This window comes from Temnothorax curvispinosus, unplaced genomic scaffold (genome assembly GCF_003070985.1).
Source record: "Temnothorax curvispinosus isolate PA1 unplaced genomic scaffold, ASM307098v1 QBEX01017059.1, whole genome shotgun sequence".
NCBI lineage: Eukaryota > Metazoa > Arthropoda > Insecta > Hymenoptera > Formicidae > Temnothorax > Temnothorax curvispinosus.
Window position 1 is genome coordinate 279,016 of NW_020226839.1, and position 16,352 is coordinate 295,367.

Genomic DNA, 16,352 nt, shown 5'->3' on the forward strand with positions numbered 1-16,352 from the left:
GTAATATTATTACATTTTAGATTTCTCTCAAGAACTCGTTAAGATTTTGTAGCTCTTAATATTTGCAGTTGATGCTCATTAAAGTTTCAAAACGAGGAGAATATTTTTTAAAACATTCTAAAGATATATAGACCATTTTTATATATTTCGCTTTGCATCCTGTGTAGAATAGTGTGCTTCGTATTGTAATTTGTAAAACTCGCTTGCGAGTGAAACAGATCGCCATTGAAAGCGGATGAATGAAAACAAGCGCAGTGGGAAAGCGGCGTGTTTTACACTGGTATTGTACATTGCTGGAAAAGCGTGACGCAACATATCTGTAAAGCGTTAATGGATAATGAACCAGATGCGTAGACGGAAGACACCTGTCCGCCCTGTGGATGACAGCGAGACAATTATTTTAAATCTTGTCGTCCTTGAATGGCATGGGGGATCGTGGTACTAAGCATTCAACTAAGCGAGACGATTCTGTACTGTCCAAGCTTCTGTTGTTCGATCCTAAAATAGCATAGCTCTGGCAGACAATTGCAACTATAGAAAAAGTTATAATTTTACACACAGTCTCCCTTATATTCCTCTATATATAATTACAAATTAATTATATAGACTTTGATTCTTCCGCTTCCACCACAAAGACTTTTTTTCTATTTGTGATGACACATGCGGGATGTCGGCATCTGTGGAATAGTTTGTTAGACGGAAATTTAGTAAGCTACACGTTACGTAGTTGATGTTACAAACTCGTCGAGTCTTCGCACTTGCTGCCAGTACTATGGAGAGAACCATAAGTAGACAAGCGAAAAGGGCAAAACGATTTTCCTCTCTATGGAGGTAGCAAAAAAACAGCTACGGAATAAAATATGTATAATTCGCGGGGAGAATTCTCTAATTAATCGATTGATTCGTTTCTACAAGTACGCCAAGAGAAAAGAGATCTTGTCAGTTGCCTAAATTCTGATCTTACATTTCAGTTAGTTTTTTTTTTTTTTTTCAGTAATTCTTGATACCGCTTTCTCGTTAGCGTATATGCTATCGTTTGTCCCATAATTCCGCCACCTATGGAATGCAAGATTATGAACGAACCAGAACCGCTCAGAGCGACGAGATTGTTAGCGCGCGTGTATCATGATTGGCACAGCAAAGTATGCATGATCGGGTGACAAGAGCGGCGTTTGCCTCTAATAAACAGAGAGATCACACGGTACATCCGTGAGTTCTCGAAACTTGCACATTCACATATATGATAATCGTGCACTGATGGTGTTTTCTGTAAATCTATCACATCCCCATTCGTGCTGTCTGTGGTCTTTTCAAGCAACGATTCAGCCTGATCTACCACCAAGGAAATCTTTCATCTGAGAGATCATCTATTAGATGCCTTATACATCTAATCTAATCAGAATCTATCGATTTTACTTGATTATTATGTAAACTGTGAGCGTGATAAATGTTCTACGTAAATTCTATCATGTTCTTTTCTTTCCAAAAAATAATTATACTTATTTTTAATACTTACAACATCTTAATACTTATAAAAGTATTAAGCAATGGTCTCTCGATCAACTCGAAACATTGTGGAGATTCACAACTTATAGCTTTTTGTTATAAAATAAAACTTTTAATTTTATCCATTTTTTAATTATATTTTTTGAAGAAAGATTACAAGATTTCTAATGTTTACTGAATTATACGTGATTTGAATGGATACTTAAAAATTCCATTAATTATGTATCATAATTAAATCCCTGTTATTATGTTTAAAATTATGTTAATAAAACTAGATGAAAAATTAATACTTTATATTACAATAAATTAAAAACTCATTCCTGTATTTTTAAATAATTATTTGCATTAAATAGACCACATTTTAATCCAGTTGAAAAGGATATTAATTATTCAGTTAAAATATCCTCCAATCGTATAAGTTATTCAGAATCCGCGACCCAATTTAAATTGGGATTAAAATATTAGAAGATATTAAGTCAGAATCCCGTCAGTTGAGAGACACGTAAAACGCGAAGCGGTCTAGGTGGTGGATCTAGCATTCTATGACATAAAACACTCATCTAACAAGTTTCAAGCGAAACGTGAGACGGCGGTTTACCTTCGTCGCTAAAGTGAGACCGGTTCGTTTCGGGGAGGATTACGAAAACAACTCTATTTCCCGGGCGTATCTAGCGAGCGGTCATAGAGCGAATTAACCACAGATCCTGGACATTGTGTACTAGCCGATAGGCAAACAATGAGTTCGAGCGTAGGTATGGCGACAACAGCTTTTCGCCAAGTAAGAGATAGAGACAGAGAAGTGTGATATTTAACTACGCTGAGACAACGCGACATATCCTCATAGCAGGTACCTGCAATCAAGAGACTGATCAGCGAAATTCGGTCGGCGAGCCTCCACTTTACTGACTAATAGACAGCGTGAGGACGTGGGCCGGTGCAGCGCGCGTTAATGGTAAAAAGATCCGATCGTAAGGGGAAAGCGAGGAATAGTGGAATGTTGATTACGAAACGTCGATCCGACCTGGCAATCGCGAAAATCGAACGTTCTGTGACTGCAATTATTCCTCTTCCTCGTACAAATGTCCTCCCCTCGATATAAGCCGCTGCCAATTTTCGCGATCGTTAAATGCTCACTGTTTCCGCATGTGAAAAGATAACACGATCTTGTATAAGATCTTTCTACCAGTAAGAGATCGCGCTGCGATATCTGCGATAGAGATTTAGGGAAAAGCGGAGGGCATAGGCGCCGACGCATTCCCGATTTGGATCAATTATTTAGTTAATTAATTTAACAAGTTAGTGGAGAGAGTTGGATTCAATAACAACGACAGCAAGCGGTAAGCTTTAAAACAGTCCAAAATGAAGATTGGACAAGGGACTACAATTTTCCTTTTTAATAAAGATTGCAACTATAACGAAACCAAGAAGGTCGTGACTCTCCAGAGGCTTTAAACAAAAGAATTAAGAATGCAATACTCATTGGTTGGAGTAAGCTGAAAAAACGATTATCGCGCACCGCCGGCGCCTATGACGATGATTAAGCAGTAGACGGTTATTAGATAGTTACCAATGTGAGTAAGTAAATTGTACGTAGATTATAGGCGTGTGTTAGATGTGAGTAAGGTAGATTTTCCGCTTTAAGTAGACGCTGTTGCGCGCCGGGGAGTTCACCGCTGTGTCGTTACTGGAACATAGCCGGTGCTCGTTTTCACACACGCAAAGGACACACACATTTTGCCGCTAGCCGAAGAGCTATGGCAATCCCGCGCGCGAACGCCGCACAGGGTGTCCTTTCTCAACCCTTTCTTGCCTGACCGTGATAAAGGTACAATAAAGAGTAGTCTGTGCCAAATTGGGCAAATGTAAAAAATTCGGCGTCATTTTTATCGTTATTTGTTATTAAATTGAATAAATTTTAATTTAAATATATAATTGCAGCAACGTTTGTGCAACCTTTCAAAGCACATATTTTCCGGAAGATTGAAGAGTTCATCAGATAGCTTCTTAAATTTTCATAAACGATTGTTAAGCCGACAATTCAAACCAGCAATTAATTTAACGATTACTACCCCCAGAGCGAAAGAAATAAGAAAATTGTCGCGTTTGAAAGCAATTTCAAGCAATTGGGCAACAGAGGGTTGAGAGGATAAACTCGCTCTCGTAAAGATGCTGTCTGCATCTTCCCCTTTGTAGCTTCGAAAGTCAGTTGCACCAATGTTAACGAACTAAACAGTTTTTCATTCTTGAACAATTCTGTGCCGATCTACGCCACTCACATAACACATCCGCGCGATAACTCGACGGAATCTATATTACCAGTTGTTTGTTGTTCCTTGGCGCAGAGACGCCTGACAGGAATTCCTCAGGTTACGAGGCTCCTTCCTATCACTCCTGTCAGGCGTATCTGCGCCAAGGAACAACAAACAACTAGTAATATAGATTCCGCCGCGTTATCGCGCGGATGTGTTATGTGAGTGGCGTAGATCGCCACAAGTTGGACAGAATTTTTCTCCTTCTTCTTATAATTACAATAAACTGTTGAACGTAGAGAAAAATGAATTGAATTATTAGATTATTTATTACACAAGTTGATACTGTTTTCAACATAGTACTATTCGAATGCAATGATATTTCAGAAAAGCTTCCTAATATCTACATATTATTGTGAAGAAGAAAAATTATAATCAAAAACTAAGTGTTGTAAGAATAAGCAGAAGTGATTGGTACTCTTAATTGTGAATTTAACAGCCACAACCACAGGTGCAATTGATTCCGGTACAACAGTAAATGCATAACTACAACGCTTTCAGCGTAACGAACAACAGAATCCGGCAAGAAAGATATTTGATCCTTTAGCGAAGCATGGGAAGATCTTTTGTTACGATATTGCCAGAATGCATTGCCAGAAAAACTCACCTTCGTCGACGCAGGGAACTATTCTGTCCTGGTAAGCCGAATTGACCCCTGGGGATCACCATGCGCGCGTTGCCCTGAGCAGGCCGCGAACCCCCGTGCACTTGCAGCGTGCTCAAATGAGCGGCATACCCGTCGTACAGTATTGTCGCCATAGCTTGATGCTTCTTGGATACTTTGCCGATGATGAAGATCTGGCTCGGTTTCAGGCTTATCGCCGTATATACGTTAATGTCTTTCTCGCTGCCGTACGCCTGATGTATTATCATACCGTGCTCCTACATCCAATTGATCATTATTAATTCGCTGTCAAAATTGTATCGTGTAGATTGAAGAAATGCGAGGCAACTGATCATAATTTAACCTGAATTATTTCCAAGATGTAAAAAAAAATTATTAAACTTTCTTAGCTATGGATTCTTAGCTTTGGATAAAAAATTAATTTTGAAATTAATAAATATAGGTACTTGTGACGGTGTAATGTATAAAATACACATTTTTATAAGTAGTCGAACATCCATCCAAATTAAACAAAACAATGATTTGTAGGTTTACTTGTTGATTAGAAAACGAAAGTATTAGCTGTCTGAGAATTGATCATCCATGAATATTTAATTGATTTATCTGGTTCTATTGTTAGCTGTGCATGCTAAATATATGTATAATCCTAGCAAGCACAAACCTTCACAAGCTTATTCAAGTAGGCGGCTTTGTGGGCGAGCGGATCTCTGGACAGGCCGTCGGCAAATGAGACAAGACCGTGAGGAAAATTATGCTGCGACAGCCAGGAAACTACTGTCTGCTGTTGCATATCGGGTCTCGCAGTAATATAAATGATGAGGTAACCCAGTTCCTGCCAATGCCTATAAGAAATAATAAAGAAAAATTTTACTTCCTAACAATATCAACTTTTTGCTTAAAAAAAAAGACGTATGTACATTTGTCATAGAATATATTTTTATAGCTGATTTCCAAATATAATTATGTGGCACCTTTTCGTTTAAACAAGTCGATTTTTCAGATTAAAATATCTCAAATACAGAAATGCCACAGAAAATATTTGTAAATAAAATTATTTCTTAATGTTATGTAGAAATTACGTTGAATAATAAAATAAAGATTCCAATCAACTACGAACACCTTATATGTACATTCAGCAAAAAGAACTTTGTGATAAAAACGAGAGTGTTAAGCAAGAATAATATAAAAAATTTTTATTTTTTAAATATTTTTGCATTCCGCAGATAAAAAAATATTCGCAAAATTCGTTCTAATTCGTCTTTATAATATATTACCTCACAACGTCGACGGCACCAGCCCAGACTTTCGGATCTTTACCACTCACCGACCTACTAGCGGCAAAAGAACCATCTATGCTAAAAACCACGCACTCAGTTCTCGGCGGTATCACAGCCATGAAAAAATCTACAGATGTATGATCTCCCCTGGAACGCGATTGAACATGCATTTATATTAGAAATTTATATTTTCTTAGCATTAAATAAAAAGCTAATTTATATTAATTACATCCTTAATTACTCTTACTTATTCATCTATACTTTAACTTTCATTCATATGACGTGAAATATTAATTTCAATTTTCCTCGATTAGTATATTAAATTATAATTTATTTTAATTATTAGCAACAATTTTAATCTACATGGATTATAACTTACATTAATATTTATTTAAATTTTAAAGAGGGAAATATATTACCTTACAACCATCTTTACTGGATAAAGTCCGTAACCTAGCGCTTTGTCATCTGGTATTTTGTAAATTATTCTACCATTTTTGTCAGTTACCTCAGTAGAGATGTATGTCCACTCGCCTGCCGGTGCGTTTTTCATAATATGGATATCAACTTTCTCACCTACGACGTAATGACAAATATTTTTTATCTTACATTTAATATCATATTTCACATTCGATTCGCGTTTCAATGTATAAAATTATTATTAATAATAAATGATAAATTAAGTAAGTTATTAATTAAATGTTATATTTTGAAATTGGTTAAATAGACCACTTATTATAAAGATCAGTTTTAGAAAAGTTCTTTCCTTAATTTTATTTATACCTGTTAAAGTTATCATATCAATAGGACTGTACATAAACCTAGCGACTAATACTTGTGGTGCACCTTCCCTCACGATGACATCATTCGCTCTGTGATTGGCAGCAACATTCTGAAATATGTCAATATGTCATGTCAATTTTTAAGTAACAGACAATTAAATATTATATTTAAATTGATAAAGAAATAAACCTTAAGTTTAACGGAGGTACGCTTTTTATTCCATTTTTCTCTGGGTTGACCTGGACGGAAACAAGTGAGATCTTTTTCCTCGTTGCCGAGCAATGGCAAATCGAATCTGCCCAATTGCCTCAAAATGAACGCGATCACGTCCGAAGACTCCCAATAACTAGCGTGGAAGAGATGCGGCAAGGCGTTTGTAGGAAAATTAGCGAGACCCTCTGGACAATAGAGCGCATAATCTAGTCTTTTGGTGCCCCACCACCTTTGCATCACTGGAACAAAATAATAAGCTTCGGCCTACTTCGGTATGCTTGACATTACGTAGGATAATTCACTCTTTCGATCAAAAAATTAACGCTTGCTTAGAAAAACTATCGCAAATTAAAACGGCAGTGTAATAAATAATTTCTACTTACGGACAGATACTGCCTGTAAAGGAACATTGTCGATAATGCCTGACATTGTACTTTGAAGTGATATATCGGATAATCTTCTTAAATGCGACATTTGAAGATTGGGAACATTCAATCCGTCAACAATCAGTTGCGGATTGGTCTGGATAGTCTCCACTGAAATCAAGTTTACAATCTACTTAAAATTTTTTTCTCCCAATTTTACCACAAATCTTGGAGAGTGGAAAATATAACTTCTATGTTCCATAATCCTATTTACAATCCTAATATACTTACGCAGGTGATAAGGCTGGCCATTGCCAAGCGGATACTTTTGATATCGGGCAATGTTGACCGGCGTGATCAGTGAAAACCTTGCTGAGATCAAGGGTTCCAATCTCGCGGCCATGGGATCCGTAGGATGAAACAGATTGTACATTTGATTGACTAACGGCTTGGGTATAAAACTATTCCTGTCGCTAGACGTGGCAATCTTTCTGTAAGCGAGGACTGATGCAAGCGGACTACCGAACGTAAAAAAATCACCCACTTCAAAATCCAGCTTGTCACTGCAAACGACACGTTAATAAAGACCAATTAATATTTTTATTAGTCATAGGTCAATTCTATTGGCAACATACTGTGCTTAATGTAAATAATTGACAACGGGTCGCGATATATTAATTTCCCTTTTTATTTTATTTTCTTAGCTTCATTTAAAAGAGTCATTGATATAATCATAATTGCTCACCTCGTGCCGGAAGACCTTCTTCTAGGAGATGGAGCGGTCAAATGCTTGCCGTCTTCGCCGTTATCATTGCCCTGCTGACCGCTACCTTCCAGAATGCTGTTCTCGCTACTGTGTCTCGAGTGCTGTGTCGCCCTGCACAGGACGTCATAGGACAGGATCGACCCCACCGAGTCGCCCACAAAGCAGATCTGCCCGCTGAAACCTTTACCCTCATCACTCTTGATAAAGTCATGGTACACTTGGTTGGCACTTATCACCACTCGCGACACTGCGTCTTGATATTCGGAACTCGAACTCGCTAGCAGTGGAATCGCGCCGATCGGGATAGTGTCGTGCGTTACTTGCGGAGCGTCCATGCACGAAGGCGACATGTCGAAGCTGTATGGGCTCAGGCTGCGCAATGAAATTAAAAGATTATAGTAACGTCCGTAGATTACATTCAAACGTAAACAATAGATGATATTACCTCGACAAAATTCCCAAGGCTTCGGTGCAGATGGAAGGACAGGCGACGAATTTAACGGATACGTGACCGACCATGCTAGGATAATGCTGTCTCATGACGGATTCAAAAGCTCCCCGGAATGTCGTAATGTCTGATTTTTTTGCCGTTAAATCGACATTTGCGTCTGGAATACAAAAATGTGATTCTGGCTCAATACATGCTGATACAGTGATTTTCTTGGTCAGTTCTTTCCACGTAATAAAGAATATATACAACTATATACGAAATAATGTTAACTATAATGTTAACTTTCTCAAATTAAAAAAAAAATAATAGCTTACGAATTATATAAATTAGACAAAGGTATTTACCTAAAACACTACCACCATGCACCACAATAATTAAAACAGTAATTTTGCATGGGTGATGCGTGGGAGAATGTTGAGGGGACGCTGGACACGACATGTCGATGCTGGCCGATGTGCTGATCTGCAATCTCTTGCTGCTTCGTTCACTGGTGATACGTTGCAGATACGAAGGCGAAAATATTGTATCTTCTGAAAATAGGAGAAGCATCCCCATTGTTACCGTCCACGTTAAAAGAACAATAAAGAATTTAATAATTTAAATTTGTTCTATGTTTTATCACATTTCAGAAAATAAAAATTATTTAGTAGACAGAAAATAATGCGATGTAAGTTTAATAATAACTATTACATTTATGCGTTATAAAAATATTTTTTAAAATATATTAACCTTGCTCGTTTGCCGCAGATGGTGTCCGCACAGTCGTGTCCTCCCCTTCTGCTAGAAGATCCAAAGAACTCCATTTAGCTAATGAAGAGCTATCTTCAAAGTCCTCTGTGTAATCAGAAACGTTAACACTGCTTATGCAATGTGCTTTCTTCCCGATTAATCGTATATGTTTTGAAACATGACTCGCAATAATATATGAATCAATATTAGAAAATACGATATTTCAAAGAGAGCATCTCACAAACAATAATAATTTTATAATAATATTTGTCTAATAATTTGCGATGTATAAATAGAAGCTCAATTGCAATTATAGATTATTCGAATTCTAGATTATATAGAGGTCATTTTGCATGTGTTACTCCGTCTAATGCAATACTTATGTGAAACTCTATCTAACGTATGCAGAACTAGTTAATTTTCGTTAGCCACTAGATCAGTTAAGTCTCTTTACTACGTAGCCATGCTGCTGCATGCCGCATGTGAGCCTTTCGCGGATTTTCATGCTCGAGTCTAATCTTAGTCGCATGTCACGCCGAAAGATGCAAATTTTGTATGTGCCAAACAGCTCGATTTATCGCATCTATTTTAAGGCCATTCTTTAATTATACACATCAGATGACATATGTATGACAACTCTCTCTTTCTTTTTTTCTCTCTCTTTCTTTCTTTCTTCCTCCCTTTCTCTCGCCTCGCAACTTATCTCGCTTATTATTTAATCACTCTGCGTATCCTACCTTTGCGTATAACAGGTATAATGAACCCAGCTGCAGTATGAAGGTGCGACATAAAAAACAAAGAGGTTTTTACACATAAAAACGCAGCACATGCTGTTGTTTCTACTTGAGTTAGCTACGCATTGTTGCAAGACACACTTCTTTCGCATAATTAACAAGAATTGGCAAGGGCTTCATTATAAGACATTATAATATCAGATTGCAGAAAATATTTTAGAGAATCTCACAAGAGAATTATTTACACATATACTATACAAAAATCTCTTAAGTAGCATATTTAAATATTTTCAAATAGGACGTCTAAATAATTTACAATAGATATGTTCTTTTCTCAAGATTATTATTCATTCTATGTTAATTAATTTCGACATTAATGAATAAATAATATTCGACGGCTCTTTGAACTCCTTGGAATATTTGGTATTTATCCTTTAAATAATATATCTTTTCGTTTAAACTGATCAGATTCGACATTTATAATGTCGTCTTAGGTCTTTCATTGATTTATTTAAGACTCATTAAGACTTACGACGGAAAGCAGCGTGTCACAGAATTATCATCCGCTATCATTCATTTATTACGAACCGTGTTAATGCGTTTTCTCTAAATTATCACATGCATGCTATACGTACGCATGCGTCGTAAGTCTTACCCTGGCAATCGAAGAACTCGTCGTCGCTGCCGGATTCGGACTCCCTGACGATGCTCTCCATCCTCCAATTCGCGATCTGGATGTCGAAGCTTTTGTTCGAACTCGGCGAATGCACGTTGCTCTTCATCCACTCCTTCTTGGCCTTTTCACCGGCGGCCGCATTTCTACAACGCAGCTCGCTTTTAGTCCAATTAATTTGTTAACACGTTATTGACCGGGAACGTATGACCTCGTCTCTCATTGCCCGAATGTTATTGTCTGACGACGAGTTTACTCGTGTTTAGAGCATACAGTTTAAATCTTCGTGCGAAGTTAGAGCTTAAAATTAATAAAAATGACATTATCATTATAGAATTTGTGATTGTATTTATCCTTCAATGTTTGTTGTGATTTGTTTTTTTTTTTTAATCTTTGATACACTATTTATCTTTAATAAATTTTGTATGCTTGTGTGAAAAATAGCATTACAGGCATTAGTTTTTGCTCGGTCAATAATGTGTTAATGCATTCAACCATAAATGAAATTTAATATCGTGTCCTGTATTAATACCACAATTATTATCACATTACTTTATCATGATTTAGAACGCAGTTTTTTATGGCAGTTATATAGCTGTAATCAAAGCCACAAACTACTAACCCCACAGATATGCGTGCATTCGCGATTATCTTATCGTTTTAAGAAAATAATGAAAGCAAAATAATATTAAACATTACTTGATACATAATAATAATAATAATAATATATAAAAATAAATTCTATCATACATAACATGCCTTATGGACAATAAATACAAAAATATAAATACGTAATGAAAAAATTTTTCCGCATTTTTACATATAGTTATATAAGTCGCTTTTCCTCAAAAGCTGTCATGCAATAATCAAACAAAAAATTTTCTTCTGTATCTTTAATTTATTGTCAAAAAAGATTATTTTCTCGCCAAGTAGATGCATTTATCGAGTGTTCTACGTTATTATACGCTGTTATTTTGTATATGTTACTCTGGATATGCTCCGACATTGTTTAAAATAACCAAAAACAAATTTCTGAAAAATCGGCTCAATCTTTCTTCGAAATAAAATCTTGATTGAGGCGGTAAGTTCACACACATCGGCACAACTGTTGCATTTTGCGGGAAGCGAATAAGATAGAATCGGGATAATCTTACTTGATTTCATCCACGTCGATCGGAGAGTCCTCGGGGCTGATCTCGCCCTCGGAACTGGCCGCCGTGTTAATGATGGGAATGTCGGACGGCTTCCTGATGGACAGCGGGCTCTGCGCCTCTTCGTTCTTCTCGATGCTGCCCAGGGTGGCCGCCAGGGTTTTGGCTACCGCCGATTCCTCCGACGTCATCGTCGCGTTCGCCGACGTCGCTGTTGTTGTCGTGATCGTCGTCGTTCCCGTCGCGCCCGCTTTCCGATTCTCGTCCTCGAGCTCGTCCTCCGAGTCACCCAGGCCCATCTTCCGCTGCAGCGCCAATTGCGTCTGCCGCTCAATCTCCCTGATGTCTTCCATCGTCAGACCAGTCCACTCATCCTGCCAGGCCCAGGCCTGCCTGTGCGCCCGCACCATCGTCTTCCGCAGAGCTGGAACCGACCTTAATACGTCTCACGCACGGCCGACCGGGTGCGCCGGTTAAAATTAACCCTTTCGATCACGACCTCTTGTGTATCACGGGGAGGAAGAAGCTATTCCAGCAACGGCAAGCGTGGCAACGCCCGATGTTGCGTGGACAAAAGTAATAACGAATTGATAATGAAATAGGCTACAATTCTGCTAATTCGAAGACAAAAGTCTTTACGTTAAAAATCTATTTTTATTTGCATGCTTCGACTTCAACAAGTATATAAATAAGCTACAATATCTAAATTAGTATTCAAAATTCAAAAGACGTTCAGAAAAATGTTAGAGATCAACGATAGAATTGCAATTCTAGAATTCTATAATAAATTTCAATTAATTTGTTTTTAATAAATACTTAAACGGTAGTTTAATCCACGATTAACTTGTAATTTAAAGCAACCTAAATTAAATAAGATTCTTTTTAACAGAACAAAGATTCATGATCGAAAAAGTTAACCCTTTAGCTGCCGGGCTCTTTGCATAAGAATTTATATCGTGTTAAATTTGGCAAACTCAAAGCATCGTTATTCATAAAAAAGCGAAACATGAACAAATACAAAATTACAATATACAGGATGCATAAAAAATTGTGCAATTTCTTTCGACTGGTTCTTTTTTTTTTTGTATAACTTGTAACTTTGCAATATAACTTTTTATACTACTATGTACTGTTTATTTTTCAATATTTAACATTAAATGTTTCCATTTTATACAAATTCAAAATCGATATTTCTGTGCTCACTTATTGTGCAATATTGAAGAAGAAATTCTTCTTCTTCTTTTTTACTCGTTCTAAGAAAATGCACAACTTCCGAGACACTCTGTATACCGAATAAGTGAACCCTTAGTTCTACGAAGAGAAACGCGTACTTAAATTGGCAGAGCTGAAGTTTCTCCAATTTCGTTTTATCCCGAAGGAAACAGCATGCGATATCTTTATTCAGAATTTTCAGAAAGACCGATCTCATTTCTGGGAAATGTTCTTCCCGGTAAACTGGCCCGGTGAAGGGCAGTCTCGCGTTCGGGATAAAAATGTCAAGAGTTAAATGCCCGGCATCCAAAGGGCAAGATAGGGCAAAAGTGGTGAGCACGTAAACGGTACTAACCTACGTCGTGTATGAACTTTTCTAATTTCGTTTGCATGCCCCAATAACGGAACTCTACTCGGCATAGCTTGTACGCGCACATTAGTGACTTTCCCGACGGCGTTGGCTGTTGCTTTCCCTAGCGAGAGAATCGCTAATGTATCAACGGTGAAACTACTTAAGCGGATAGGTGTAAAATTCTTCGAAAGAGATAGAGAAAGAGGAAGAGAAATGGGGAGATGTATACTTCCACATCGGCCCAATAATCCTCCAGCCACGAGTCCTCCAGCGGGCCTCTACCGGTCTTCTCCGACATGTACAGCTTAGGGTCCTCCTCCTTCACATAGTCCGCCCCGTACGGCTGATCCTTGACAATGTCGATCAGGTCTTGGGAACAAATTGTCGCGGAATCAATCGGAGTAAGTGTGACACAACCGCGTTATTCCTTAATTATTAAAAGTCAACAGTCGTTCATAACATCGTTAAGAGCAACGGTAAAGATTTTCTGAATACTCGGGGAATCATTATAACTAATCCTAGTTCTAACAAACAAGAAACCAACAATGAACGATCCTATAGTAATCGATAAATCGTACGAAAATTAGCGAACAACATTATCGAGAAATTTATTTGAGAAATATTGCGAGCATCGTCTATTGTTAAGACGAACATACATATTTTACGTCACGAAGTTCACGCGGTATTTTTACTTTCAGGCTCAACTACATCGCTGTTGAATGACGTGACAACGTCGTGTTCCGTGTTCGTCTAATCTAATCTAATTTCCTCTTTACCCACGATCCTGTTCCTGTAATCACTGCCGGTGAGATTGAAGACGTTCTCCTGGTGACCGTCGTCCGGAAAGTAATAGGTTTCGATCTCGACGGAGAACTTCTCCACGAACGGACACGTGTAGCGGGTCTTGGTGTACGGATAGGCGTTCCATGCTTCCTCCTTGGCGATCAACGCCGATTTGGGCAGGAGGCTCTTGAACCAGCCCGGCAGGTGACTGCCCACGTGATAGATTTTGTGTGTGTACTGCCCGTTACCGCCCGGACCGTTGCTGTACGGCTCGTTCTCGATTATCTCCACGCCGCTACCGGCACCCTTGCTCTCGTCCCGAGATTTTTTCTGCGCGAGTTACACAGGGCGAACGGTTATTGATCACTTAAGGAGCACATTCGCGTCGGCCATAAAATCTTTATCCTTATCTTTATCGGTGGAAGAACGCCCGCTGTCGCGCGGGCATACACGCGGGAAGGACGCAAATAGAAAGAAAAACCAGAGGGAAAAAAGGATAAGATAGGCGCAATAATCGCGAGGGACAAAAACAATATATAACACCGAGGATGTCGGATCAGCGAGCATTTGAATAATGTTTTACGCCGTGTTTTACGACGAAAATTAATCGCGTTAGAATCATTATTGACCAGTACGCATAATCTGCTTGGCTAATATGCATAATTTATTACAATTGACGAGTAATATTCAATGTTATTCTTTATCATAAAATCGCAAAACCGATAGTACGCAAATAAACTCTGCGGAAAATAGACAAGTTGAAGTAAATTGAACTTCTGAAAAGAGAAATTAGAAATTTACGGCTTCGTACAAGATAAACTCTCCGTAATTCGCCATCTAGCTTTCGTAGAGTCAGAATCTAGATGTTTCGCCGAAAATACGCGAAATGTAAATAAATTTCAATTAGCAAGTAAATCGAGATTAAATCGCTAGTCTCCTTTCTCGCGACACGCGGGCCGACGCGATGAGTTATAAACGCGATAATTACCGCTATCATGTACAGCTGAGCGATTCGATACTCCTCTACCGTGAGAGGCAACGGTATGCGATACTCCTTGATCAACATTTTGTTGGAGCCTGTCCTGTATCACCCGTGCATCTTCGCAAAGCGCGTCTCCCCTTCAGAGATACCGGACGCCGCCGCGTTCGACGTCTTCGCGACACCTCAAGAGATCTTTCTCGCCAGGAATCACGAGTGACGTCTCCATTTTGCGTCGTCAAGTGTAATCTTCTGCAAAAGTAGAAAGAAGATATTTCCATATCGCTTTACATCGGGGACGATCTGCATTTAAAATACCAAGCTACGATTGCTACGTAGATGGTACTCGAGAATCCTTAGATTTCACGCGTTCGTAATAACGGAGTTTGATAAAAGCTTGATAATTATCTCGAGGATAATGGCCACGCTTGGAAAAAAAGCACCGACGAAAAGTGAGTAAGTAAGACGGAGAAATAAAAGGCAAACATAAAAAAAGTATTCTACTTTTATAAGCATCATACTTAACGACAATTCGCATAAAGTTGAAATATCGATAAATATAAAACAATTGTATATAGGAACAAGAGTATATTCTTTCAACTATTGTAAAAAGATTGCGTAATCAAAGAATTGTTTAGAATTGAAAATGACGCACGCGGCATCAATTGTCGACTCGTTTCTTACAAAAAAAAAAAAGATATCGAAAACGAGGAAAATTGATAGGTACCGAGAATTACTATCATTATACCCGAGCTGTGCGCCGCTGGACTTTCTTTGATTGAATTAAATTCTACAGCTCTTGATTGCAGGGTACACGTTGTGGCGAACGCAAACCACGTCGATCGTATCGCAACTATCGCGCAAGTTGCTGTTGCTGCTTGCGCTCAGCGATACGTAAATATCGCATCCTTATTGACGCGAATATTTACTGTGTCGGAAACATTCGTAGTTCCGGCGCTTAGTCATGGTTAAAAATAGCAAATAACCATAATAGCCAACGCCAGCAATAAATTCATGTCTATAAGGAATAAAAAATTCAAGCTTGCCATCTACGTAATTGGCCGTTTTTATCAACATGTTCCGTGAACAGTATCTGTTCATCGCGATACAGGTGAGTATGGCCTTGGTACATAATTGATAGCTAAGCGAAATAATAGTGGATAATGTGCATTATTGAATAATGAAGTGACGTTTATGCGTATTTCGAGCGCGAGAGCTGTTAATTACATTATCAATAATCATACAAATTATCACGTAATTCCGATATTTTTAACTTTCTCTTATTTTTGTCAGATTGAATTATATACCAGAGCCTGAGGCAAACGTTTCTTAAAAAGAACACTGTGTTTCAAGTGCTGTTTTTGCGATATTGAGCAAGAAGACAATTCGTCAGTTTCATTGTCATTCAATTTCATTGTTATATAAATTCGTCAATTTTATACTT

General features: G+C 38.1%; 1 protein-coding gene across 11 annotated transcripts in view; it reads right to left on the reverse strand.

The window, feature by feature from the left end:
• LOC112467211 (protein retinal degeneration B) overlaps positions 1 to 16,352 on the reverse strand; it is a 34,395-nt gene that overhangs the window by 6,103 nt on the left and 11,940 nt on the right. For 2 of the 11 annotated variants that reach the window (XM_025035718.1, XM_025035719.1), the window contains exons 2-20: positions 14,918 to 15,160; positions 13,923 to 14,259; positions 13,376 to 13,515; positions 13,150 to 13,267; positions 11,586 to 12,006; positions 10,414 to 10,577; positions 9,762 to 9,791; positions 9,025 to 9,129; positions 8,640 to 8,825; positions 8,290 to 8,452; positions 7,824 to 8,216; positions 7,370 to 7,641; positions 7,097 to 7,249; positions 6,690 to 6,952; positions 6,501 to 6,609; positions 6,137 to 6,293; positions 5,715 to 5,864; positions 5,102 to 5,282; positions 4,423 to 4,697 (exon numbers count right to left, since the gene is read on the reverse strand). In XM_025035718.1, the coding sequence (XP_024891486.1) occupies positions 4,423 to 4,697; positions 5,102 to 5,282; positions 5,715 to 5,864; positions 6,137 to 6,293; positions 6,501 to 6,609; positions 6,690 to 6,952; positions 7,097 to 7,249; positions 7,370 to 7,641; positions 7,824 to 8,216; positions 8,290 to 8,452; positions 8,640 to 8,825; positions 9,025 to 9,129; positions 9,762 to 9,791; positions 10,414 to 10,577; positions 11,586 to 12,006; positions 13,150 to 13,267; positions 13,376 to 13,515; positions 13,923 to 14,259; positions 14,918 to 14,995 (3,695 nt within the window). In that variant the 5' untranslated portion in view covers positions 14,996 to 15,160. The other 9 variants (XR_003042224.1, XR_003042225.1, XM_025035724.1 and 6 more) reach the window with 9 other exon arrangements.